This window comes from Aythya marila (genome assembly GCF_965140915.1).
Source record: "Aythya marila genome assembly, chromosome: 1".
Classification (NCBI taxonomy): domain Eukaryota; kingdom Metazoa; phylum Chordata; class Aves; order Anseriformes; family Anatidae; genus Aythya; species Aythya marila.
Window position 1 is genome coordinate 147,203,205 of NC_139042.1, and position 25,217 is coordinate 147,228,421.

The 25,217-nt window shown below is 36.5% G+C and overlaps 1 protein-coding gene across 2 annotated transcripts in view; it reads left to right on the top strand.

Annotated features, from left to right (window-relative positions):
• Positions 1-22,538, top strand: part of KDM7A (lysine demethylase 7A) — a 61,219-nt gene extending 38,681 nt beyond the window's left edge. Inside the window, exons 11-20 of one of the 2 annotated variants that reach the window (XM_082774322.1) lie at positions 4,156-4,245; positions 5,074-5,283; positions 6,640-6,764; positions 7,261-7,418; positions 10,400-10,497; positions 12,341-12,489; positions 12,641-12,849; positions 15,014-15,099; positions 16,282-16,558; positions 17,366-22,538. In XM_082774322.1, the coding sequence (XP_082630448.1) occupies positions 4,156-4,245; positions 5,074-5,283; positions 6,640-6,764; positions 7,261-7,418; positions 10,400-10,497; positions 12,341-12,489; positions 12,641-12,849; positions 15,014-15,099; positions 16,282-16,558; positions 17,366-17,460 (1,497 nt within the window). In that variant the 3' untranslated portion in view covers positions 17,461-22,538. The remainder of the gene's footprint in view (positions 1-4,155; positions 4,246-5,073; positions 5,284-6,639; positions 6,765-7,260; positions 7,419-10,399; positions 10,498-12,340; positions 12,490-12,640; positions 12,850-15,013; positions 15,100-16,281; positions 16,559-17,365) is intronic. The other variant, XM_082774323.1, reaches the window with a different exon arrangement.
• The last annotated feature ends 2,679 nt before the right edge of the window (positions 22,539-25,217 follow it).

Below are 25,217 nucleotides of genomic sequence, written 5' to 3' on the forward strand. Positions count from 1 at the left end.
TGTTTGCTATTTTGGTGAACTCTGTTTTGATTTAGAAAAAAGTGAAGGTTTGTGTCCTCATATTTAAGATTTTTTTTCCATTAGTCTTTCAGTACTCACTATGGAGAGTGAAAGTATGTGCTGCTGATCTGGGGAAGAGTCATGACAATTTTCTATGACTGATGCTAATGAAGTCTTTTTAAGCTAATGAATAAGCTCTTGTATTGTAGCTGATAGAAAGAGAATCATGCTTCACCCCAGTATGGGATAAGAATCCTTGAAGATAAGCCAGTGGGAGTTTTTCTAATAGGTCTGTTTATACAGTCAATTCATCCTCATCTGAGGCAATGGAAGGTTGGAATGCCCTGATATTTGGATTTTCCATTAATGTCAGTGCTTTGGAGAGCACGTCAGGTACACCTATATTGCCGAAGAGCCAGTTGAGATCGAGGAGGATATTGACTTTGGTTGTTGAGTACTGTCCCTCCTGAACATTTGCTGGCTTGTAAAATCATTAATACGTTTTCTGTGCTGGCTTTGCTGGTGCTCTGCTCTCTAGGAAGGCTTATTTATTTTGGCACAGCACTGGACCAGGCCTTAACTCCATGTGTATTTTTTTTTTTTTTTAAGTGTCTGAGCTAATGAGCCCTCTTGGAACCTGTGCTTCTAGGAAGTGCTGTTCAGATGGTCAGTTTGTTTCTGACTGAGCTTATTAATTCTAGTTTGTTGCTGGCCCCACTGACCTGAACTGGCTCCTGGAGATTTGTTTGGTCTTTCTGCCCACAGGTTCTCCTTGGAAGAGAATTTGTTGTATTACATCAGGTATCCTATTCACACAAAGCTGCATCCAGCATAGTAAGCTTCATGGAACTGATGATGAGGTGTAAATGTAGAGGTGGTTAACACTATGTGTAATCAGCTCAAGTCCAGCCTGTATAGCATTACTGATTACAGAGGGTCAAGGAAAGGTACACCTGTAACACCTCAGAATTGGTTCTCCAGTGTGTCATTTTGGGTCAAGTCCTGCTAGTAAGTAGTATAGCAGTATTTACAGGAGGTTGTGCCTAAGATATTAAACCATCTGTGAATCCAAACTATCTCTGCATCCATGGAAAATAAGCAAGCTGATTAATCTAACTTGATAAACAAGAAATATAACCGATATGAATCCTTATTTTTACTTGAAGTTGGATTGGAATTCCTCTTTTATAGATTGCCATAGGATAGTATTGTTGTGTCTGTGTAGTGTAGTGTCTAGCATTTAATTAAATGGTTTGACTAATACTCTGTCTAGAATGTGGTATGTTTCCTACTTTCCTGTGGAAAAAATAAAAAAATAATTGCAGATGCTGCATTCCAGATGCTTATTAATGAGATCAGTGAGTATTCCCAAACCACTGGCTGAAGACACTTCAGTTGTGAGGCAACTGCGCAGCCTTGGTGATCTATTGAGAACGTGGCCTGCTGTTCACCTACTATCATGTTTTGTAGCTTGCCTTCACCGTTTTTAGCTGCTGCTTCATAAGTGAGCTGATGCAGTCTTCACAGCAGACCATGTGTGTGTTAGGCTTGTAGCTGTATGCAGCAGAAGACAGGAAGAGCTTTGTACATTGCTATATCATCTGCTCATGGTGAGGATTTCAGACAGATTCTGAGAAAGAAATGAAAAATGAATAGCCTACAAATGGGAAGCCTACTCATGAAGTTTCACATTCCTATCATGGAATATGTCTCCTCAAGACAAGTGGATTATGTTAGTGTATTGCTGTGAACTACTTGTTGAAGCATTTTAAACTCATCTTCAGCAAAGCAGCGGTATCTTCATTTCTGCAATGTTTAAAAACTGCCAAGAGTTGCAAGATGCTGAGAATGGAGATGGAGTGCTAGTAAAATTGTCTTAGTTTTCTTGTCTTGATTTGAATTGAGCTTGTGCAAGGTTTTTATCAATAGGTGTATGTTCTGATTACTTTAGCGCAGATGATCAGCCTGCAGGTTAGTTGATACACACAGTAAAGATGATGACCTATCCAGTCGTTTGAGCTCTTGGATCTTAGCTCTGGCTGCCTTCCAACTTATGTAAGCAACAGGTCTCAGTTTCTATTTTTAAGATGCTTGATCCATGTACCAGTAAAATTATTTTGGGCAACTGTTTTTTTTTTTTTTTTTTTTTTTTGAATAGCTGTTTTAAGAGGGATTCCCCCCCCCTCCCAGGGAAAAGGGAAATAGTTGTGTTCATATTTTTAGGTACCAGTATGCTTAATTTCAGTGCTAAAGATTTGTGGATTCTTTAAGATAGGTTTCTCAATCGACTGTTTATTTTCAATGTGTAAATAATGATTTCTTGAAGTTTTTGAATGTATTACAGTTTTTTCCACTATTTTCTTTACCTGTAACACTTGACATACTTAGTCAATTTTGCTGCTAGTATTAACCCTACTAAAAAAGAATTCTTCAGTCCCAAAATGTTTCCAGAGTCAGCATGCAGAGTCAATTTTAAAACAAGTTACATAATAATGATGATAATTTTTTAGACATGGTATCTCTAGGTATTCATATTTCCTGCCCATCTGTTCTTGCTGTCAAACTGTTAGCCTGATATATCAATTTGAATTTGTTGGCATATTTTAGTTGCTTGGATGGACTTTTTTCATAATTACTCTGACCACAGCTTAGTTGAGAAAGCTTTGATGTAAAGAGATACCTTTTATAGTAACAAACAAGTGAGTTTGCCAACGGAATTTAATTTGTTCAAAGACTTATTACAGATTTTACTTGCAAAATAATGTATTTCTGCTTCAACTATGGTTGATTTAGTAAGGCTTGCCAGTATTTTTAAGCCAGAGAAGCTTTCCAGTCAGCGTTTTATAAAATTGCATCAAAGTCTCTTCCTCTTGAAGTCCTCATGGACAGGAAGGCTTTTTGGGAGAGTCCATATGTAGAAAGGACTGAAAGGTCCTAAAATATCCATTAATTTGTTGGAACAATTATACTTCTGGTGCCAGAGGTGCTGTGTTCCCAAGTGTGACTGTGTAGAGGTGATGCACCGGAGAATGAACAATTGTAAATAATAGCAGCAGATTTAATACTCCCTGTATCATTAATGCCACTGAAATGAGAATATCAAAGTTATACATCTGGTTGGTTTTAAATGACTGAGAGGAAGCCAGATTCAATGAAATGTACTTACAGTATCAAATTGCTTCTAGCAATAATTTTGCTGCCGGACCTCATTTTTGAAGTGTGAATATCTGAAAGTGTTTGTGAGACGTTTTTGTGTTTAAATAGTCAATTAAGGGGATACCAGAATTCATGACAGTCATTCTGGTCTCTGTGCGAGTGTTTTGTCTGTTTAATATTAACTAAAGGTGTCTTGGGGCAAATTTAAACTGTACATACAAAATATTAAACTTGTTTTACTAGATCTAACTGTAGAGCGTTTGGGCTTGCTCAGATTAGTAATACATACATAGTAGATCTGTCTGTGCTATGATACCGTTTCAGAGGATTAAAGGGAACATAAACTATTACGGTGTCCCGAGTTGTTTTTATAGGGAATGAGTTTGAATAGCTTTCTCCAACCTACCACATTTTAAATAAGCTAAGGAGGTTGTTTAAAAAGTGAAATGTGAGGCAGATGTCCAAAATCTGCTTATTGCTATTCCTGATTTACCATTAAGAATAAATTTCGTCATAGTGAAATTCTGTTAGCCTTTAGGTTTTTTTGAAGGTCATCATTCTGAGTTTGCTAAGTGTGACTCCATACTGACTATGCTAAAGGGGGGAAAAAAAGAAGTTAATTACAGAGAAATAAAATGGTGTAAGTGATTATCAGGATAGCTCTGCATGACCACTTCTTTAGATTCTTAGAGATTCTAGGAGAAGCTGTGGGATGGCTGACCTTGAGCCTACCTTTATATATCATGAGTGTCAGACACTGAGGGATATCTGCTCCCTTCTAAATTTTGGACTCGAAGCTTCAGTGTGTTTATGTGTCTGTCCTAGCAGTTTGCTGTAATTATTAAAAGAAATCAATCTGGCTTCTTCCCTTCAAACTTTTTTTTTTATTATTATTATTTTTTCCTGTAAGTTTCATTTATTTTGTACTACTTCTGCTTTTATCTGGAAGGGAAAAAAAAAAAAAGAATTAATTGCCTTTTCTCCATCCTTTGCATACAGCTTGTAACAGAACATGCCTTTGAAATTCCAGACAACATTAGGCCTGGACATCTCATAAAAGAGCTCTCAAAAGTGATTCGTTCTGTAGAGGTAAGAACAGAGACAACCCTAAAGTCTGCAGGAATAATCTTTGAATCAGGGCATTCCATAGTAGCTATGCATTCATTTGACCTTATTCACCTCTTTATTTAAAGTAAATATTTATTGATATTTAATATATTTTCTCATAGAAAAATGAGAAAATTTATTTTCTCATTTTCTAGTTGAAAATCAAGAGGAAAACTGTTGGAAATACAATGCTTTTGTTGTCTGAGATAAAGAAAATGTGTAACAAGGGTGTTTTATGTAATTAAAAAAAAAAATCCACAAATTTTAATGGTGAAACTATTTGTAGATCAGTATTTCTAAAATGTTACCACTTATAACTGATAAAATTTCATGTGGAATTCTGCTTGTATTGCAGTCTTCTATTCCCTTGTTTGTTGTGATCTGTTTGTCAACTCTTTTGCTCTTTTTTTGCCCCCTCTTACCCCCCCCCCCCCCCCCCCCCCCCCCCCCGCAATGTTTTGCTCCTTTACTATTTAATATTGATTATACTGAAAACTCCTACATTTGTCTATGGAGAGAGGAGGTCTGAAACCTGAATAGTTATCTATTGGGTACAGTACATGTATACGCTACCTCATATGTCAGTGCTGCACTTCTGTTATGGGGGAGGTTAAAAGCCCCAAGTGGGAAAGAGGAACTGTGTAACTAAGGCTTGTATGGCAAGTCCATAGCAAATATGTAGTACTTCACTAAAAGGCCTAAAAATGTTATTTGTATAACTTACATTCCATTAGATGAGTGGGAAGCAGCACTTAAATATGTGGATTTGTCCCTGTGTGACTGTTCTGAAATATGCCTTTTTAATTAAAGGAGGAAAACAACAAACCAGTTAAAACTCAGGGAATTCTCGGTGTGTGTGCAGCGTCACGGTCTTCACATGAAACAGCTTCTCCTCACCACTCCAGACGAAGGGTGAGGAAACTGCGAGACCATGCTACCAAAACTCCTTCCAACCTGGACATCTTGGAACTCCACACAAGGGAGGTACTGAAAAGGCTGGAGATGTCACCGTGGGAGGAGGCAAGTATTATGTTACGTGAAAGAAAAGCAAAACCAGAACAGAAGAAATTTCTAACCTTGTTGAAAGGGAAAAGATTTAAATATGCATAAAAACACAGGCTACTGCTCTTGGCTATATGAGCCATGGGTAGGTCTTCAATTTCTTTCTTTCAGATTTTCCTGATAGAAATTTCTCTCTTCCTTGATACCTTTTGTGGACATTCCTTCAACATTTTGGTTTTGAAAGTGCCCTGAATCTCACCTACTGCAAGTATAGTTTTTGAAATATGACAGCTGTAGCTGTCAAATCCTACTTTGAATCAGTTCTTTTCAGAAAGGGAGCTTGCAAAGCCTCAGCTCTGTGAAGCTCTAGGCCAGACTTGCTTCCCTGTGTGCTTTTAAGTAGCTGTATGTTATAGTTCAATTACTGTAATTTGTTTAGCCTCATTTTTCCTTCATGCTCCCGTTTCCTGCATGACTATGACTCCCTACCAGAAAGCCTAAGGTAGCCTTTGGTCTCCGTTGTGGGACAGGGAACTGTGTAGTTGTATTACACCAGCATCACAGAGAGAATGAGTAGTCTCTTGAAATGTAGTCTCTTGAAGTATTATTTTTTTCAGGTTTGATGACGTTATTTTCAAAAAACTGAAGCAGAAATGGGAAAAAGAACGTAAATATGGAAATAAGTAATTTTCTGAGAATAAGAAATGCAGATGAATGTGTTGACTGTGAATAAGAGGCATGCATTTAGGCCCCAAAGAAAAGAAGCTGAGCTTGAAATTTAGCACAAATAGTTGACCTGTGCAGTTCACTGCTACAAGCTGTTTTTAAAATAAAATGTTTAGGAGTATTAGTCATTGCCACTTAATGTACAAAAATACTGTTTGTAATTGTTTTAAAGGTAATTATACTCTTACATATTCTGTGTTTGGCACATAAGTCTATCATTGATTATTTCAGAGCATGTGTCAGACACAGGTTGCTTTGAGCTAAGAGGGTTTTACTTATGTCAGGTTACTTTCCATAACATTTTGCTGTCCTACGAATAAGTTCGGGAACTAATTCCAGAGACTAGATGTCCAGTCCAGGAGTTGTTTTTATCAGTCCCTGTCCCAGCTTCTCCAAAGAAAACCCAAAAGGAGTATTATAGACATATTGTAGCTATTGCAGGTGGTTCAGGAGGCTGTAGATGATACAAGGAAGAAGATGCAGTCTGTTGTTTTTTTACATCTGAACATATTTTTCTTGAGCTTTCTTCAGTTGGTGATCAGAAATGTGTAACTGTCCTGGTGTTCAGTTTAAGCTTTTGTGGAGTGCAGGAAAAACAATTTAATTTATAGAAATAAATAATAAGCAACATTGCTTTTACTTCTTTAGGATACAGCAAACTCGAAACTGAACGGGAGATTTAACAAGCCCTTTCAGCCATCTTCTACAGTACCTGAATGGCGAACAAAAGACAATGATCTTCGCCTTCTGCTGTCAAATGGAAGAATAATTAGGTACAAAGCGTTGTTTGTGGATCACTTGTTCCTAGTCATTATGGACCAGAGCATGCTAATTTTTTAGTAAAAGTATTTTTTTTTCTTCTGTTTGTGAAGCTCTAAGTTCTCTCTTACAAGTAAGATTCGTGTTAGGAGTGTAGAAGGAATGTGTTGTCTATTGTGTCTGCTGTCCCCTAGTGGAGCCACAGTTACGGAGTGAAGAGAAGGAAATGCTTTACATGTTCCTTTGCAATGGCATTTCATTCGATTGCTCAGTTGGGTCACTAAATTAGAGTGATTCTGATTAAAAATATTATGGTGTCAAACTTTGCATCTTTATGGTAGTGACAGTTGTACAGGGAACAAAATGGAAATATGTGCAATTCAGAACAAAGAGATGAGCATAAGAGAATGTTACTGTTGCTATCTCAAGGGTGACTTATAAATAATTAAGGAAGAGAAGACAATTGCTTCAGGTTTGTAAGAATAGTATGTTGTTTTTCTTGTGAGACAGAGATGAGAGACGCCCATTTACAGATCGAAGTCTTTACACGGCAGATAGTGAAGATGAAGATGACAGAACAAGGTCGAAAAAGACGACTGTTAAGAGAGAAGTCCAGACCTCAGGATTTGAAGGAGGAGGGAATACAGATGCCCAGAAACCACTGAACAGTAAGCTTCTCTTTCAGCCTTGTCAGTTCAATGTTTTGATGGTCTTGAGTAGGATGTAGTTATTATGAGGTCTTACTGAAATTTTACCTAAGTATAGAGAGGATAAACTAATAGATCAGTGAAGTAGCATTAAATTACGATAATAGATTTGACAAATATTATTGGTCTACTGAAGAAGCTAACAACAGCATAGAGTTGAAAGGTAAAACTCATCTTTTTATGTTAGTGCCATCTTGAATACTGTGAATACAGCATCTTTCAGAGTGGATGTTTAATTGGTGTTCTAGATGAGCATTTCAGTATAAGATATTTTTTCATTTTGTTTTGTTTCATAATATGAGTGTGGATTTTTTGACCAAAATTGCTTCATATCATTCACTGTAAAGAATAAAAGATAAAATGCAGATAATTTCAAGCCCAACTCATCTTTCATTTTTCTGTTTCATTTGGTGATTACATACTTGCTCATACAATTTTGTATGTTTTGCTAATGAACAGATTTATTCCATACAGGCAAAGAAACATAACTTAGCATTAATAAAATCTTACACTTCCAGCCTTTGCAGTTGTGTGCAAGGTTGGGGGAGAATTTATCATTATTCGTATGTAAAAACACCTCAGTCTCTTTTTCCAATACTTCATATCTAAACCATCCATCACTAGGAGTTGATCTTCCTTGGCCTTTCTCTAGCCTCAAGTCTTCCTGCCAAGTGTTCAACACTGATGATTACAAAATGTATTAGTGAATTATCAATATAGTGTACCTGTTTTCAGTGCTTATTTTTAATAATGCTATCTGTGTACAGTGACAAGTTGGTTCTTGACATACTTTCTTCATCTTTCTGTTTAATTATAAAAGTCACATCCTTTCACAGTAGAGCTTACCAGGGCTTCTGAGGATATGTATTAGGAAACTGAGGTCAACATTTATAAGATAACAAGACCCCTCTAGAGACTTGCAGTTCCCTTGGCTTCCTGCACATCTGTAACAACATTTATGAGTCCATTGTCAGCCTGGATAAAATATTTAATTATTTTCACTAACAAAGCAATTTGTAATCCCTGTAGACTGTGCTTCCAAAGGTCACAGAGGACAAGATTTAAAAATCTGTACAGGAAAGACGTCCCTTGTGTGCTCATGAACCAAAAAGGCAAATGGCTAGTTGAGTGAAGGCTAGGTATAATGTTGTGTTTTTCCACTTTAAAAATTAAACTAAGTTTTACACTCGCATTGAAGATTAAATCATATACAGAAATTGTAGATTTTTTTCAGTCTTTGCTCTTACTTGATACAGCTATAATTTAGCAGTTTGCATCTAAATCTAAGAAATGTATTTAGGACAAAAAGTGAATGTTGAGATTGTTCTTCTAGAAATTGAGTACTTAGGACTTTCACTAATATTTGTAATTGAATTGTGAGTGTCTTCACGTGACCCTATTAAGGGAACATCACCTACTTCTGGTTATATTATTTTGCTGTAAGTGAAGGTTTGCAGAAATGGAGAAATTTTTCTTCTGAAGAGAATTCCTTAACGGAACAACCTGTTTCTATAACAGGCTGCTGCCTTCCATTGTTCTTACTGGGATTTAGGCCAAGAGGCAAAGTCTACAGAGAGATGCATTGCATTCTGTTCATATTGCATTCTGTTTATGTAGCTGCATATTGAACTGTTAAAAGCAAAACAGTTTAACTATACTTGTCTTTGTTTTAGAGCTAATTTCTGATCTGTGTTAGTACTTAATATATGGTACTTGTTTCAGTTTCTTAGCTGAGACTTTTAAAAAAGCAACATAAAACTTCTCAAGTGCTTCTTTATCCACTAGCTTCTTGACAAACATTCATAAACTTGTTATTTAATTTTTTTTTTTACTGAGTCATAGCTTTTGTTCAAAGTATATTTGCTAGATAAGCTGCATATTATAGTATCCCATTAATTTGTACTTTACCAAGACTTCAGCCAGCAGCATGGACGCAGGTATACAGTACTGGATGATTCTGAACACCTACAATTCGTGGTTTGGAACATAAGCTGTCTTAAAAAGTGAATACTTGCAAGAGCAGTTTAGCTACTTCGTATTCAAGTTCCTTCAGCACTTACAAAAATAAACCGTGTGGACTACTAGATGGGTAGATTTGATAGATTATTGTGTCATGTGCCACTGTTTTTGATGTCTATTTTGACACTTCATTCTCTGATTGTACCTTATATTACTACTAGCAAAAAGTGTCTAAGGTTGGTATTTCCTTTTTACCCCTTCCTTTCAGTGTGATGAAAACCAATACATGTATATTGTGTATCATCACAATAATATTTTAAGCTTCTGTGACAGGTCTTCATTTTAACTCCTGATTGACAGCTCTGCAGTGACACAAAACATTCAGAACATTGCTAGTGAACTGGGATGTAAAAGAAAAATTACAAGTAATACATATATATTGCAACGAAACACATATATACATTTTACCTTTAAGTCATTTAATATCCTCTGGCTTCTATGATGAGTGTTTCTCTGACTGGTCTTATTTTAAAAGAAGGAAATTTCAGGTTTAAAGAGTCTAAGAATGATCCTGAAGATTACTTGTAATCTGTAGAATTGCAACTAGTGAAGCCTACTCCATTCTTCCTGAGACACGCTTCTTACTCCAGTCTATCTATACAAAAGCAGGAATAGACTGAGGTGTTTCTAATTGTCAGTGTTGCCCTCTGTGAGGCTTGTGTCCTGTGAGAGAGAGAAAAGATGTGTGCTCCTGCTGCACGATTTCTCTTCCACTGGCTTCATCCAGTGAGCCAATTTACAAGGCTATTGGTCAACAGTAGACAACCCAGAGTTTGAGGAAACATGAGCCAGATCAGTATGGGGTTGTGCTTTCTTTATAAAGATCAAATGTGAATTTTGTGTTCTTTACTTCCATCATAATTGTTAAATATTACTTGTAATAAATGTTGGGTTTTATATATGTATTTTTTTTCTCCCCTTAGTGTTCTTTGAAAGTGTGAAATCAGAACTCAGGAATGGATCCTCAGAGTACTCTGATATTTCTGATTCAGAAGAATCTGAGCCTGATTGCACTACACAGGTATAGCTAGAAGAAGTCACAAAAGTTAACAAAGCAATTGAGTATACTTTGCAAACTTCAAATTTATTTGGGCAATAACAAAATATTTAATAAAAAATATTTAATTCTTAAAATATTTAATTCTTGTTCAAAACACTATTTCAAGCTCTGCCCTTCTGTCTCATTCTTCATTTTTTTCTAGTACTGAGGAAAATGGCAAGATGTGCCTTTTGAGCCAAATATTATAATCTTGTTTACCATTAATGTGGGGTTGGCAAAGGATGACCCTGCTCTGGAATGTGCAAAGGCTGAGAAAATTTAGATAATAATCGCTTTGTTCATTTCTTCCATAATAAATGTAACTTTCATCATTAGAATTATAAGTGTCTACCATAATCGTTTCAGAGAATAGTTAAATGAAAACAATCCTATAAACCTTCGATTTTTAAATAACCTTAACTGGCTAAACCCTAATGAGGCGATTTAGACTGCTCATAAATGAAGATCTTTCATTTGAATGCCTAGACCATAGTGATTTCTTTACAAGTAAACTAAACACTTCTGAATACAACCATGTAGCCATCTTTGGATCACTCTCATTGAGTAAAATGTTTTGTATTAATGCAACTGTTTTCTTATTTTTTACTATATCCTGCTTTGTAACTGCTAATAATATTTAGCATAATAATTTTTATGTTTTTTTGGGGGGTAATGATATATCCAAAATGAAGCATCTCAGTAGTTCTTGTAAATACTTTTTGTGTTTTCATATTATACAGAAGAAGATCTTAGCAAAACAAGACAACTTTTTTTTTTTTTTTTTTTAATTAACATTGAACTGTAGTTGCAGTGTAGTTGCTCATGTATGTCACTTTACAAGTGTCAAGGATTAACAAGATGCTCTTAGGAATGTAGCTATTGTTTAAAAACATCCCTTGGCGATCTGTTGCACTGGCTTAGTCATTCCAGTTATGTTTTGATGGCAGTGATAGTGGTAGCAGTCCTGAAGGATTATGATTCCTCCACGTTTTGATCTTCCACTGTGAAGCCTTTAATTGACTACTATGTATAGTCTTTGGCTTGAAAACAAGTGTTATTCTCTGTACATGTTGTAAATAATTAGTCTGTGTTACTGTTAAGATTGTATCTGTTGTAGTTCTTGCTTCACTTAAAGTTAGGTTGAGATGCATATTGCTGCTCCACCTTTGAGAAGGTTCTGCTCATACAAGATGTAATCTCTTTGGGAGTTGGAAAGCCCTTCCATTCATGGAATGAGGCTTTGCCACTGTAAGAGTGGCAACAGCTGCTATATCCCTGTTCAAGGTGTGCTCTGGATTTACCTGAGAGTATCTGCCGTGTATAGATTTGCTGCTGATGGAAGTTACCTTGCATTTGTGAGAGCAGGAATGAGAAACTGTTACCTGGGACAGCATGTGTCTCATTAAAAGTAATAGGCATCATTCTGGGCAGCTCCTTGGAACCATAGTTAGTATTTTTTCCTCTACTTCAAATATAGAAGATAAAGAGTAGTCAGTACTCTCTTTAAGGAACTTTGTGCAGCACAATAATTTGTGCGCAGTATAATATATGTAGTGTTTTCTGGAAGAAATTGGATTTGGAGATGCTTGCTTTATTACTGGGGCATGTAATCACTCAGTATTGCAATACTTGGATATATAACATCTCAGTAACTCTATTCAAGTTAATTGCATTCTGATTTATGCATACATATATATATAAGTGTATATATATATATAAAGATGGACCCAGAACCTTTAGATTTTTTATTTAGCATATATTACAGTAGCATCTCTATTTTAGGAGGCATGATGACCTTTCAATGTGCTGTTTGCTCTTGTTCCAGCAGAAGGATTCCTCCACAGAGGAGTCAGAAAGCTCAGGTGATGAAGAGAAACAGGAAGTAACATCAAATTTCAAAGAGGACTCTAAGGTTACAAGAGACCTTTGTCAAACTACTCAGAAGCCATCCAGAAATGAAACTCCCAATAAAAAGTAAGAATATTGTCTGTGTTTGTTTATAAATTGCTATTAGACATGTTCATTCAAATATTTATGGTTCTGCTTTATATGAATGCAAAAATCATTCCTTTGGAGAAATATAGGATTCTATTTTTTACTGCTTAATACTGGTGTATTTTTCTAGGGAATGTCCTACCTCGACAAGTACAGAAGAAGACGCTATTCAGGGCATGCTTTCTATGGCAGGATTGCACTATACCACATGTTTACCAGGTCATACTCAAAGCACAGACTGCACAGATAAAAGAACCTCTCTTCAGGAACACAGAAACTATCCCAGAAGTAGGCATAAAGACAGACAGCCATCTCAGAGTCACAAAGCAATGGAATGTGGTAGGTACCTGAATTAATTATGCTGCTGCTCTCTGCTGTTGAACAGACTGCTCAGAAGAAGCATTTAAATATTTAAGATCTGTAGTCAAGCTTTTAAGTAAACCAGACATCTTTTTAAAAGGTGGGCTTTTTTGGTTTAGTTCTGGTTTTGTTATAAAACGTAAGTTACTTCATAAAACAGTGACAAAGTTAGCTTGAGAGGTCATCAAAATGCATCTACTGAATATTGCCATTTAGAAGTTTTGTGGCATCCTTACAAGAGTGAGGAAGTTATGGCTAGACAGAAAGTGTAATCTCCTTCAAAAAGGATTGACAGCATCTACATAGTTGCAACTTTCACAGCATGTGTGTTACTTAGATATCAACAGGAGTCTGCTGGATGGCTTTCTTGTATTTTGGAAAGTACAACTGGCTTTACTCATGAAATTCTGCTATGAATGCAGTGTGTTAAATGAGAATCTAATCTTGAAGAGGAGAATTCAGAAGTAACTTTCTTGTCAGAGGCATTTTGATGTCTCTGTGCCTGTGGAAAACAGGCATCTGTTAAATGAATTTTGGGAATGACAGACAACAGAACATTAACACTAATTCCCTCAAAGGAATCAAATTCAGGTTTTGGAACACAGAGGAAAAAGTAATTATGTGTGAAAATTCTTTGCATGAGAAGGAAATGGAAGAGGATTACAGCTTGGCTCATGTGAAACAAACAGAAACCCACCAGCAAGTAGGGTGTTAGGTCAAAGTACTAACAATACATTAGTTTTTTGTTTAAGCAGAAAACAGAAAAGCCTGATGTGATGTCATGGCCGATGTTCTGGTACCTTAAGCTGTAGGTCCTTAAAAACCCACCAATCAAGTAAATAAAACCAGAAAATAATGAACAAAATGCAAACAACAACAAAAAACAGCAACCACCAAAACACACAGACATAGACAGTGTGTCACTGTCTTTATACCTTTATTAAAAATGTTGTATCTAGGTTACTATCATTGTGGTAGGTTTACTTAGGCCAGCACCTATGCACCCACTCAGCTGCTTGTTTCCTCCCCCTGCCCTGTGGGATTGGGAATAGAGCAGGAAAAACAAAAGTGGGAAAACTCATGGGGAGAAATAAAGATAGTTTAGTAAGTGAAAGAAAGAGAAAGAAACAAGTGGTGCAAAGGCAGTCACTTACCACCTCCCACAAGCAGACTGATGCCCAGCCAGTCTCTCAGAAACAGATGTGAAGACAGTCTTTGCTCCTGCTCCCTCCTCTACCCCAGTTTTTATTACCAAGCATGACATGATATGCTAGGGAATATCCCTTTGACCAATTCACGTCAGCTGTCCTGGCTTCATCCTCTTCTGGTCAATTGCTTACCCCTAGCGTCCTCACTGTAGGAAGGCAGGAGTGGTAAAAAGAGAAAGCTGTGACCCTGTCCAAGCACTGTTCAGCAATAGCCAAGACTTTGGTGTGCTGTCAATGTAGTTTTAGCCCCTAACGTGTAGAACTGTGTAGATTGTTATGGGAAAAAAAAAATGCAGCTAATGTAGTATATATATATATCACTGGTGAAGGATATGAAACTGCGTAACTCTTAGTGTAGCAATATTTTGCAAAATCTTTTGGTTTCATAGTATTCACCTCTAAATTTGAATTGAATTGTTGTTTTGGAATACCTTCAATTTTAGAAGCTAACTGAATAGCATATGTTATCAATGTGGACACTTCTAGTATAGGCCTGTTGGCTTAGATCTTGTTCCATATGTTGTTTGTGAGTAGCCCATCAGTGCTTAGAAAGAAAACACTGCCTGTAAAGGAAAGACAGTCTTGGTCTTTTTATGAGCTACCTATGAGACAAAGCCATGGTAGATAACTGAACAGTGTAGCGTAGCAAAGGAAGTAGAATGTCCTCAACGTCATTGCTTTCAAACTTGAATGATTGTGTTTGTCTGACCGTCTTACAAATCTTTAATTAGTTCTATTTATATCGTGAAATTGTTTTCCCAATTTAGTGTGTAGAACCAAACAGATTTGACAGCTTTTACTTGCTGTCTAGGAAAAGTTTGCCGTTATATTTTTCTTTCTTTCTTGTCTTAATTTTAAAGTTATTCAAATGTATAATTGATTTTGTACTCCCAATTACTGGCTTGAAAGTTTAAGCTTGTTGAAATTCTCTTTAGGTAGGTCTGTGAAGGAAGAAGAAAGACAATTGGGAACTTCAGCATGGGCTAGACACCTGAATGAAGCCTCGAGGATTACCCCTCAGGTAAAGCAATATTTGAAACGCTTTGAGCATATTTTTATAGGAAAAAGAGGTCGCAAAGTTGTAGGCACAGAATGTAAGTATGATGGGATAGGTCTTTACATACTGCAGAGGTGATAATAGATGTTTGTGGTGCTCATAACTGAGGATTGGATTTCTGTCATGGTCTTTTTTCTTTTTTTCTTTTTCCTCTCAAACTTTCTTCTGTTATGGTGGGTAGTATAAAGATGCTTAGTACAGTATCTTGAAAAAATAAATATATTACAAAATCTGAATTTGCATGCAGTCTAACTGGGAAAGAACTATATTGTTTACTTGTTACTCTCAGCTAGAGCCATCAGAGCAAGTGGAACTTGTCGATAGCGTTAACAGTAAATAAAGAAATTAATAATAATTTGAAAAATGCCTAGGAAATTGATACTACCAAACTGATAAAAACCCAAAAGCCAGCAGGTAAGGATATTTTTGCTTGCTGACATCCGGGTAGAATCCAGCAAGGAATGTATAAATGAAAGGTTGCTTGTCTTATTCTCTAAAATTGTTTTTTTTTTTTTTTTGTTTGTTTGTTTTTTAAGTGTCTCTCTTTCTAAACCTGTATATGCTAGAAGTATTAAGAACAAATCAAGTTACAAAATAGCAGTGCTGTTTAATAACTGTATTTTAACTGCATGCTTTTTAGTTTTTTTTTAAGAACATCTAACTACTTAACAGTCTTTACAGTTGGTGATTCCCTATTTAGTGTTTGTTGTCCCATCAGCTGGATATTGAAAACAAACAAGTTACTTGTTTGAGTAGTCAATGGTTATGGCATGGTTTGCTGTAGTGGCCAGTTTAATTGACAGCAATTGCATTTGTTTTAATTACTGCAAACTAAAATCATGAAGTAGAAAAATTGAGTATGCTGGTATGTGTAATTAATCTATAGCATTGTCCTTAAGTGAATATGAAAGAGCTTGCACAGAGATATTATACTGTACTTATATTCTATATCTTATTTTTAAGAGGAGTCTGGCCTAGAGGAAATGATGGAATCATAAAGTGGTTGGACACTGGTGACTCTGGTGGAGTTGCATCTTCTTTTTTAAAGATATAGTAGTGGGATTAGAAAAGCTGTAGTGAATTTGAATCCAAAGGCTATTAACTTCCACTTTTTTCTTTTCCTTCCCCCCCTCCTTTCCACACCAGGATACAAATAAGACACAAAAATATATCAAGAAAGAGGGTGCATCAGAGGCTAATCATAAAGTTCAGGAAAACCGAAGTATAGTCCACAACAATGGCCTGAGTTTTCAGCATGGCAAGTATACACGAGACTCCAACCTAATGCAAGGAGAATGCCGGCTGAGTGATGGCAGCCTTAGCCCTGACAGGCCATATGGTGAAACGTCCTTGTCTATACCACTTCACCCAACGAAGAGGCCAGCATCAAATCCACCCCCTATCAGTAACCAGGCGACAAAAGGTAATGTTTATCTCTGTCCTTTTGCTAGGGAAAGGAGGGTGGGAGGTGGGGGGACAACAAACACCTGAGAAAAGAACCCTGTAAACATCAAAAACAGCTGTTAGATGCAGAAACTGCAAAGGGGACAGGCTTAGACCTTGAGGAAAAACAGAAAATTGGGAATGCTTTGGATGGTTAAATATTGGCTTAGAATGTGCGGAGGAGGGGAAAAAAGAGATCTGACTGACTGCTTGGCTAATAGAACCCGTCATTGTTGGCATTGCATCTCTGCAGGTTTATCTGTCGTGCATTCATTATATTACAGGGAACAGAACAAAGAACCACAGCTATACTCTGAAAAACTGTCCTGAATCATATTTATTTATCTAAGTGAAGGTTTAAAAACTGTGCCATTAAAAACAACAACAACAACAAAAATGATGACCATTCTGTTTAATTTTTACTTTCTAGTTTATTTTGCATATTTTACTCAAGGGAATAATTAACTTGACTAGAATCCAGGGAGCTCAGCTTAAGTTCTCCTCTACCCCACTCACTGCCCTTCCTTAGACTAGCAATATTTGGAAATAGTATGATAGCATTATTTATGATAATGCTAGCAGGAGTATAGGGAAAGGAACTCCTGCTGTTCTTAGAATTCTGATTCCTGTTTGCTTGCTCCAAAACAGAGAGATGAATAGCATTTTTTTGGAAAGTGTTTTAGGTGAAATCTTTTCCTGCTTCACCTCTAAGTTCTTGATCTTTGTTCTATGACAATAAAAATTTGTTCTGAAATTCCCACTTGAAGTACTTGATTTATTTTTTCAGGCAAACGTCCAAAGAAAGGAATGGCAACTGCTAAACAGCGCCTTGGGAAGATCTTGAAGCTGAACCGGAATGGCCATGCACGCTTCTTTGTTTAATGTAGCTGCTACTTCTACTACTGCTGTCTTTCCTACACAGACCAGTATTGAGGTCGACAGAGCCTGGAGCTGCTGTTTTTCCTCTGCTTGAAGCAGACTTGCATGTACCGTATAAAAACACTGCCTGATGAACAACAAAAACAAACAAAAAAAAAACAAAACCCACAACCCAATGCTGCATTTTCACTGTGCCACACCTGCTCAGCAATAACCATATGGGAATGGGGAAATCTTTGGAGAGACGTGGACTGTGAGAATTAGTCTCTCATCAGGGCTTGAATATCATTTGTTGCTGGTAGTTTCTGACCTAATTCATGAGGGGAAGATAATGAAGGTGGTTTATCAATAATTTATTTCTGATAGATTTTGACAACTTTTAAATTCATTTTAAAAAACTATTTATTTGGAAGACTTTTTTTTGCGGGGTTATTAATTTAGATTTAAGAATGTGAAAGTTTTTAATTGTTTTGATAATGTATGTTTGGTGCAGTGGAGAGCCACATTAATGGTGATTATTATTCTGGACTCCTAAATTTGATATTCAGGTTATAGTCTTAAATAGGGATGAGATGCATTATTAATTATTTTTAAATTAAGGCTTATGGAATCTTATTTTTTTTCCTGCTCTTTATAAGCTATTGGCTGGGCTTCTGTTGATTTGCAAGGTGCATATTCTCTGCCAGCTTGGTTATTTTTTGACCTCCTCTCTTTTATACAGATTTATTTATTTGATGGACTAGAAGAGACTCTCCTAAAGACAGAAGATTCTTCTTATGTCAGTCCAGTAGCTAACTTGCTTTAAGCCGCACCCCTTTCCTCCAAATTGGAGTGCATACTTTTCCTCCTGGTGTGATGTTTGATTTATCTCTGATGATTTTCTTCTGCAAAAAGGCTTCCTGAAGTTGCATTTGTACAGGTTATTCAGAAGTTGGTACAAGGGAGGGAAACGATACGTCTTCTTGGAGGAACGGGGAGCTCACGTTACATGTTTTTCCACAACGCTTACTCAGTAATAACTCGTAAGATACATTGTGGTCTTAAGATTTGGCATATTATTTAATGTAGCATGAAAAAAGCATTAAAATATTATTGTACTTCAGACATTTCAGTGAAGATCAGGAAGGCAAGAGAATCTGTGTTGCTTTCAAAGCTGGGCATGACAGCCAATTAAAAGTCTTAACTGGTGCGCATATAAGCGTTAAGTAGCTTACTGGTATCGGAATGATCATTTGTGTCAAGCTTCCTTCAGAGCTGATGGCAAATGCTGATTCTGAATTATTGTAAATAATTTTGTTTTTAAATTTGTATTTTTCTGTAATATAAAAATTAAATATTTAACTTTTAGGGGTTGGGGATGAAGGCAGAAAGGGGAATACTTGATTCTGGAAAAAGGGCATTTTGCAGGGTCCAGCCAAAATGAAAACATTAATATTCTAGTGACAACGATTTTTTTTGTTGTTCTTTATTTGTTTGTTTTGTTTTGAGTGATTTCCTAAGAGTAAAATTCTCAGGCATAGTTATCCAATTTGTTGAGCTGATTTAAACTTCCATAACCAGTTTTTCCTTCCTCCATATTCTATACTGAAATAGTTTTCTCGTGTTGTAATTTAAAAAGAGATTATCTTGGACTTTCCAGAATATTTGTGCAGAGTTATTTTCATATAGACTAGATTATGAATGCCGTTAAAAATTTATGGCAATAGTTCTGATGTCAGGTGGTTTTGATTGTTGCAGGGTCAAAACTTTTCAGCACTATGTTATCCTGTTTCTAAATTGAGAAACATCAAAACATAATGCAACTGCAAATAAATCGGGTAGTTTTCATGGCCTAACTTCCTCTGGAGCTTCAAAAGTATAACTTAATTTTGTTTGTTTGTTTGTTTGTTTGTTTTTTGCAGCCCCTCTTTAACTTTATATTGACTTGACTTTGTGTGTGTGTGTGTGTGTGTCTGTGTGCGTGAGTATGCATATGAATGATTTTTTTTTTTTTTTTTGCTAGCTATGATCTCACAAAAGTAGTTATTTTTTCCACCCTCACCCTCTGGAAGAACACCACTGGCTGCATTCAGGCTGTTTTCAGCCTTTTTATTACTATTTTTTTATTAATGCAAGCTGTTAGCCTTGCTTAGGCTATTGGGAATGGACATAACAAAAGATTTCTACAAATCAGAAGATAAGCTAAGAGGTACTCTCTGGTGCTGAAAGTGACAATAAGTACTTGCTATTCTCAGGTGCTATGTTTTCCAGATGGAAATAGTCAAAAGAGAATATTTTAGCTATCTTCTCACATGTTCTTATCAAGGTAATAAGTCAAAGAAATATACTATGTCGTCAATGCTAGTTAAAATTATATACCATATAAATATACTCTGTGCTTAAGCTTGAGCAAATAGATTACTGCCCACCAAGCTTTGAAATCTGTTTTAGCTTTAGCATATTGAACCAAACTGCTTCCTTCTTGCTGGCTGTATGATTTTTAAGAACAAAAATTTCCAGTTTAGGACAGCAAGCAGATTCAGAATAGGAGGAGGAATGAGCCATCTCTCCTCACAGGCAGATTTCAGAGAACGCTAATCGGAAGTAGAAGTATGCCAGAATAGAATCTGGAGTAAGGAATTTTGAAGTATGGAATAAGTGTTCTTGTATACGTGACAGATTTATACAGAGTTTCTTTTCTGATCATCCATATTATTTATCTGTATCTTACTATTGGAAGACAGGCATGGCTGGACCCATATATATTATTTCTTCTTGTTTTTATTCTTTCTTTATTCTATTTTCTACCTTTTTTTTTTTTTTTTCCAAAGTGGCTCTCCGCTGTTGTTGCTGTTGTGAGTTTATGTAATAGTCTCTTCGCAGGCTGTCAACATGCAGAGGTTCATTCCCATTTTCTTCAGATATCCATGCTTCCAGCAGATGTTAACTTTGATGTTCCACCACACAACAAGCAATTTAAAAGAAATTGCCACTATGAGCAATATTTAAAGAAAAAAAAAAAAAAAAGAAAAAAAGAAAAAAAAAGTCTAGTCTCCTGGTAGCTTATGAAGAGGATGTGGTAACCTCACTTGTTTTGTGTACTTGTTTGTAGGGGTATTTTTACTGTGTTCTAGGTGAAAACACTACTGCACCAATCTTTTTGTAGATGGACTGAACCTTGTGTTGTAGTGGAGGGAAAAAGCCCTATTTTTTTTTCTTGCTGTATCACTTGGGATGGGAGAGAGAGGGGAGTGGGGAGCGCTGACATGAAAACTCAGAGAATTAAGCCTGGTATGGTAACTCGTTTTGAAGGAGGGTCTTTTTTGAAAAGTCAGTGAACTTGGATTTGATATAAAAATGTACTTTTATTTTTTTGTTGATAGACCATACAATAGGAAATGAAATATTGTAGGGGTTTTCCCATTCTCTTAAGATCTCACGTTCCTACAACTAGGAAAAATAAAAAAGAAAAAAAAAAACAGAAACAAAACAACCAAAACATGAAAATGGAAAGACCACCTAGAAACTATATCAATGACTCTTCCAGCAACTTTCCCTTTTCTCCCTCTAGACTTGCTAATAAACCCTGGCTACAAGGTAGCCTTTAATGACCTCTGAGGTAGATTACCTATGCAACCTATAATACTCTACATGAATCCATTTTAAAGACAATTTTGAAAGGGGTAGATGTTGAGAGTTCCAATTATTGCTTTCTGATCACATGGGGAATTTTGGGGGGGGTTTGAATTTGTTCTTTTTTTTTGGTGGTTGAAGTGCTTGTGTTACTTTTCGTAGCAAAATAAGAGAGCACAGTGTCATGATTGCCTTTTAGAAGCTTCAGCTTTCCCTAGGCTTTGCTATACGGCATCAGCTGCCTTCATCCTCACGGCCATGAAGTTGCAAATGTTGAAACTTTTTTCAGGGTTTCGGAGTTAGGGCTGGCATGAAGTTTGCTAACTGCTTTTTTTGGCGATTGTGGAGACTAAGCAGAGCTGAAGCTAGAATGACCTGGCACTACAAGCCTATAACTAGTACCCTATTTAGGCTCCACGTGCCCACCTATCCCTTCACACTCCCACCACCAAGTCTAGCGTCTTTTCAGAGTCTCATTCATGTAATACTTCCAGACCATTAAAAGCTGTTTGTGCCTCTGGGACTGAGTGAGCCTAGAGCTAACTCTGTTTCTCAGAAGAAATATAAACGGAACCCAGGGCCTTACTATTTGTGGTTAAACACGATTAAAAGCTGCGACATCCATTTTTTCCAAAAACAACCCCCGGTAAAAATAAACAAAAAACAACCAACACCCTAGTAGCCCTCTTTGTGGGAGCATGAGAGTGATAAGTCATGCAGCGGATGGGAAACACAAGTAGCACTGATAAGGAGATGCGCCTTCTTCATAGGCTGCATTTCTGTTTGGAAAAAAGGACTTTTTCTACTTTTAATATAAATTAAGCCATAAGAGTTTCATGCTGTGGGAAGGGAATGAAAGGGATCACTTTAAGAGATTATATTGATATGTATTGTCACTTCTGCTGGGAAATGTCTATTGCTGCCAATGCTTTGGCAAATCTTTTTTTAAAAAAATAACCATGAAATTTGAGGGAAAAAAAATGGGGGGAGGGAGGGGCTAGTTCTTGGCTATATTTACTAGTTTTGTAGTAATGTTTTGCTGGCCCATTTGTCTTTTCCTCTCCTTTTTCTACTCTGATAGTCTAATTTCTGTCCTTCCTTCTGATGTCCCTGAAAATATTAGCTTGTCTGCTCAGTAGGGGTCGGTGTATGTGTGTCTTCCTTTTTACAGAAACGCACTACTGTGTTAAGTATTTGGCTGGGAAATGGGATGCTGCAGCTTTAAGAGCATTTTTTCAATTCATAACAGTATTTCCCATCCTCTTTTGCCTGCAGGCAGGGAAAGTGTATGTACAGTATTTATTTTGTTTTGATTTTACTTTAAATTTGTAAGTTTCTATAAGTAGTTCACATTGATTATTCTAGGGGAGGACAAGTGGCTTTGTTTAAATTTGTATTTGATATTCATAGTTTCCACTTTCTGTACTTTAAAATACTGAAATTAAAAAATGGTATTGCTTATGTTTTGATTTTAGCACTCTAAAGTGTTTAATTTCTTCAGTCTTCTCATTCACTTCAGTGTAAATACAGAAAACTGTACAGAATGTGCTTTTCTAGGCCCAGTGTCTGTGCTCTTTACTCACGGCGTTTTTAAGAAGACATTTTCTGGAGAAATGTGAGAAGGAATATTCTCATACTGCTCTTTATTTTTCAAAGTGCAAATGTTGTTTCAATCCAAGCTTATTATATGGCAGCCAAATGCAATTTGTGAAGATGTGTATATTCTTTCTGAATCTTAATATAAAAGGGAGTTGGAAGTGTTCTGTGATCTGTTATATTAGCAAATCAGGAAAAATAGAGGTGTAAACTCTAAGCAGGGTGTCAAAAAAAAAAAAAAAAAAAAAAAAAGAAGATATTTTCATGTTCTTCTTGCTCTTGGTTTTTGTTCAGGTTTGCCTCCAGCTACTGATGACTCATTTCTGAATATCTTTTTTCTTCAAGTGGTGTGCTGTTTCTGCAAGAAGCGATTTCTCTTGCACACTTCCACGTAGTTTGTCATATTCACGGATGGCTTCCCTGCTCATTTCTCCCTCCACATGTCATCTTCTGTTTTACAGTTGTCAGTGCTTCCTGTTTTGATTCCATATGGCATAGCAGTGTTTGCATGTGCGTACCCTACCTGGGGTAATTTAAACATTACCGTGTTGCAGTCACTGCATTGCATTTTCGTCCCTTGCAAATAGTGCTTTGTGCTGCTGAACAATTTCAGTGTCATGTGTGGACAGATGCTTAGCTTCCAGTGATGGTCATTTTATGAGAGCCTTAGATACATGGCGCAGCAGTGGGCTTGGAAGAATCAGATGCCAAAAAACATTTGAGCATCCTCTGCAGCTGTGCAAGTGTGCTACTTAGGCTGGCTTTTAGTTTGCAGAGAATTTATGGTTGACTGCAATGACTAGGAGATCTGTTCATGGACCAGGACTCTTTCACCACATGCTTCACAAAGAGCAAGAACACAAGAATACTGTCCTCAAACCATGTCCTGCTTCAGTTTAAGGTTTGAAAAATAGTTTTGTTAAAAAAAAAACAACAAACCACACACACAAAACAAAACAAAAAAAAACCCACAGAACTAAGTCTTGTAAATTTTGAGGATAGAAACTTCTGTGCCGTTTCAATAACAAATTTAATCTGTGTGGATTAAAAAATCATGGGGAAAAATAACTATTTAAGTACAGAGGATGAAGATTAAATATATGTCCAGCAATTATTTTCTTCTGTATTTTGACACACCTTTTACATTTTTTGAATTAATGTGTTAAGATTCATTTACAATTTGGTTAGCCAGAGATTTGCCAAAGATCTGAAAGAGCTGTTTCTCTATCAGAGCAACCAAGTATTTTTAAGTGATCACTGTGATTGGTTGAGGGCAATGCTGCAACCTGGGCATTTCCGTCAGACACTCATCTGGATTTGTCACACTGAACCCACTGCTCATACTTGTTTTGGTGTTAAAATAAAGTGGTAGACTAAAAAAGTGTCTCAGTGGGACACAAAAGTTTCATACCCATATAAAAATCCATATAAGCACATTTACTCTTTGTCCTTTTGCTCTTGCCAGCTATACTCCAGAGCTTTTCTCAAATGACCGCTGTTTGGTGCATAATATGTAGGATAACACATGGGGAAAATATATGAAATATCATAAAAATGCTGCTTTAAATGCTATTTGATAGCCTTCAGCGTCTGGAGCCCTATTTCTATTAAAAGTGAGAGTTTCTGGCCTGTTTTTTTGGTTTCCTGTTTGGGGAGGATGGGTCCTTAACCTGGATTGTTCTTCCCTAGTGGACAGATGGACAGAAGGCTACCAAATACAAGAAAAGCATTGCATTTCAAAAGAATTAAAAGTGGGCAAGATACTTTTCTTGGTATCTGAAGACTGAAGTGTGCTTTTTTTCCTTCCTTTTTATTATTTTTTTCAAATCAAGTGTTCTACTGAATTTAAGGTAGAGTCGTGGTGGTGTTGTCCCTCCTCCCCCGTAAAGTGCCTACAAAGTTGGTTTTGTGTACATTTAGCGCAGGTCAATGCTTTCTCTAGAGGGCTTTCCATCACCTGCTTAAGTTGTAAAGCTATTTGGGGCATTGGCCAATTAGATAATACAGCCAGCCAAACCTTTTATTGTGTGTTTAGTTTAGCTATAACTTTGGATTGATGATGGAAACCCGAGTAGTAGAATGAATATGGTGAAGTCAATCATGCCAAGTCTTTGTTTCTATAGGAACTTTTATTTTTTTCTTTGTATAGAAGTGTTTCTCCTGGGAGCCCATGAAATTATGCTTTTACTGCTGGTAAGTAATGTCAACCGTCTTGAGCCAAAAGTTAATGAAGACCGAAACTGTAAAAACAGAATGTTATTATTCATTCTGAAATGACCAGGAGTTTTAAATACCTTTGTTTCTACAGCAGCCAACGACTAAAATATTCAATCACAGAAGTCTCTGGTGGTCAAGATGGTGAATAGTTTCATTGCCGGAGCTCGTAGTATTCCACCTAACGGCAGGTTCATAGGACAGTTTGCTTTGTCTAGATTAAGTCTGATTTCTTTGAAGCCAGTTATATTTAGTCTTTAGAATAAGTACTGCAAACTTCTAAAGAATTGTGTTTGGCTTAATAGATCTATTTATCTGTGCTGTTCCTGCTGTATTTG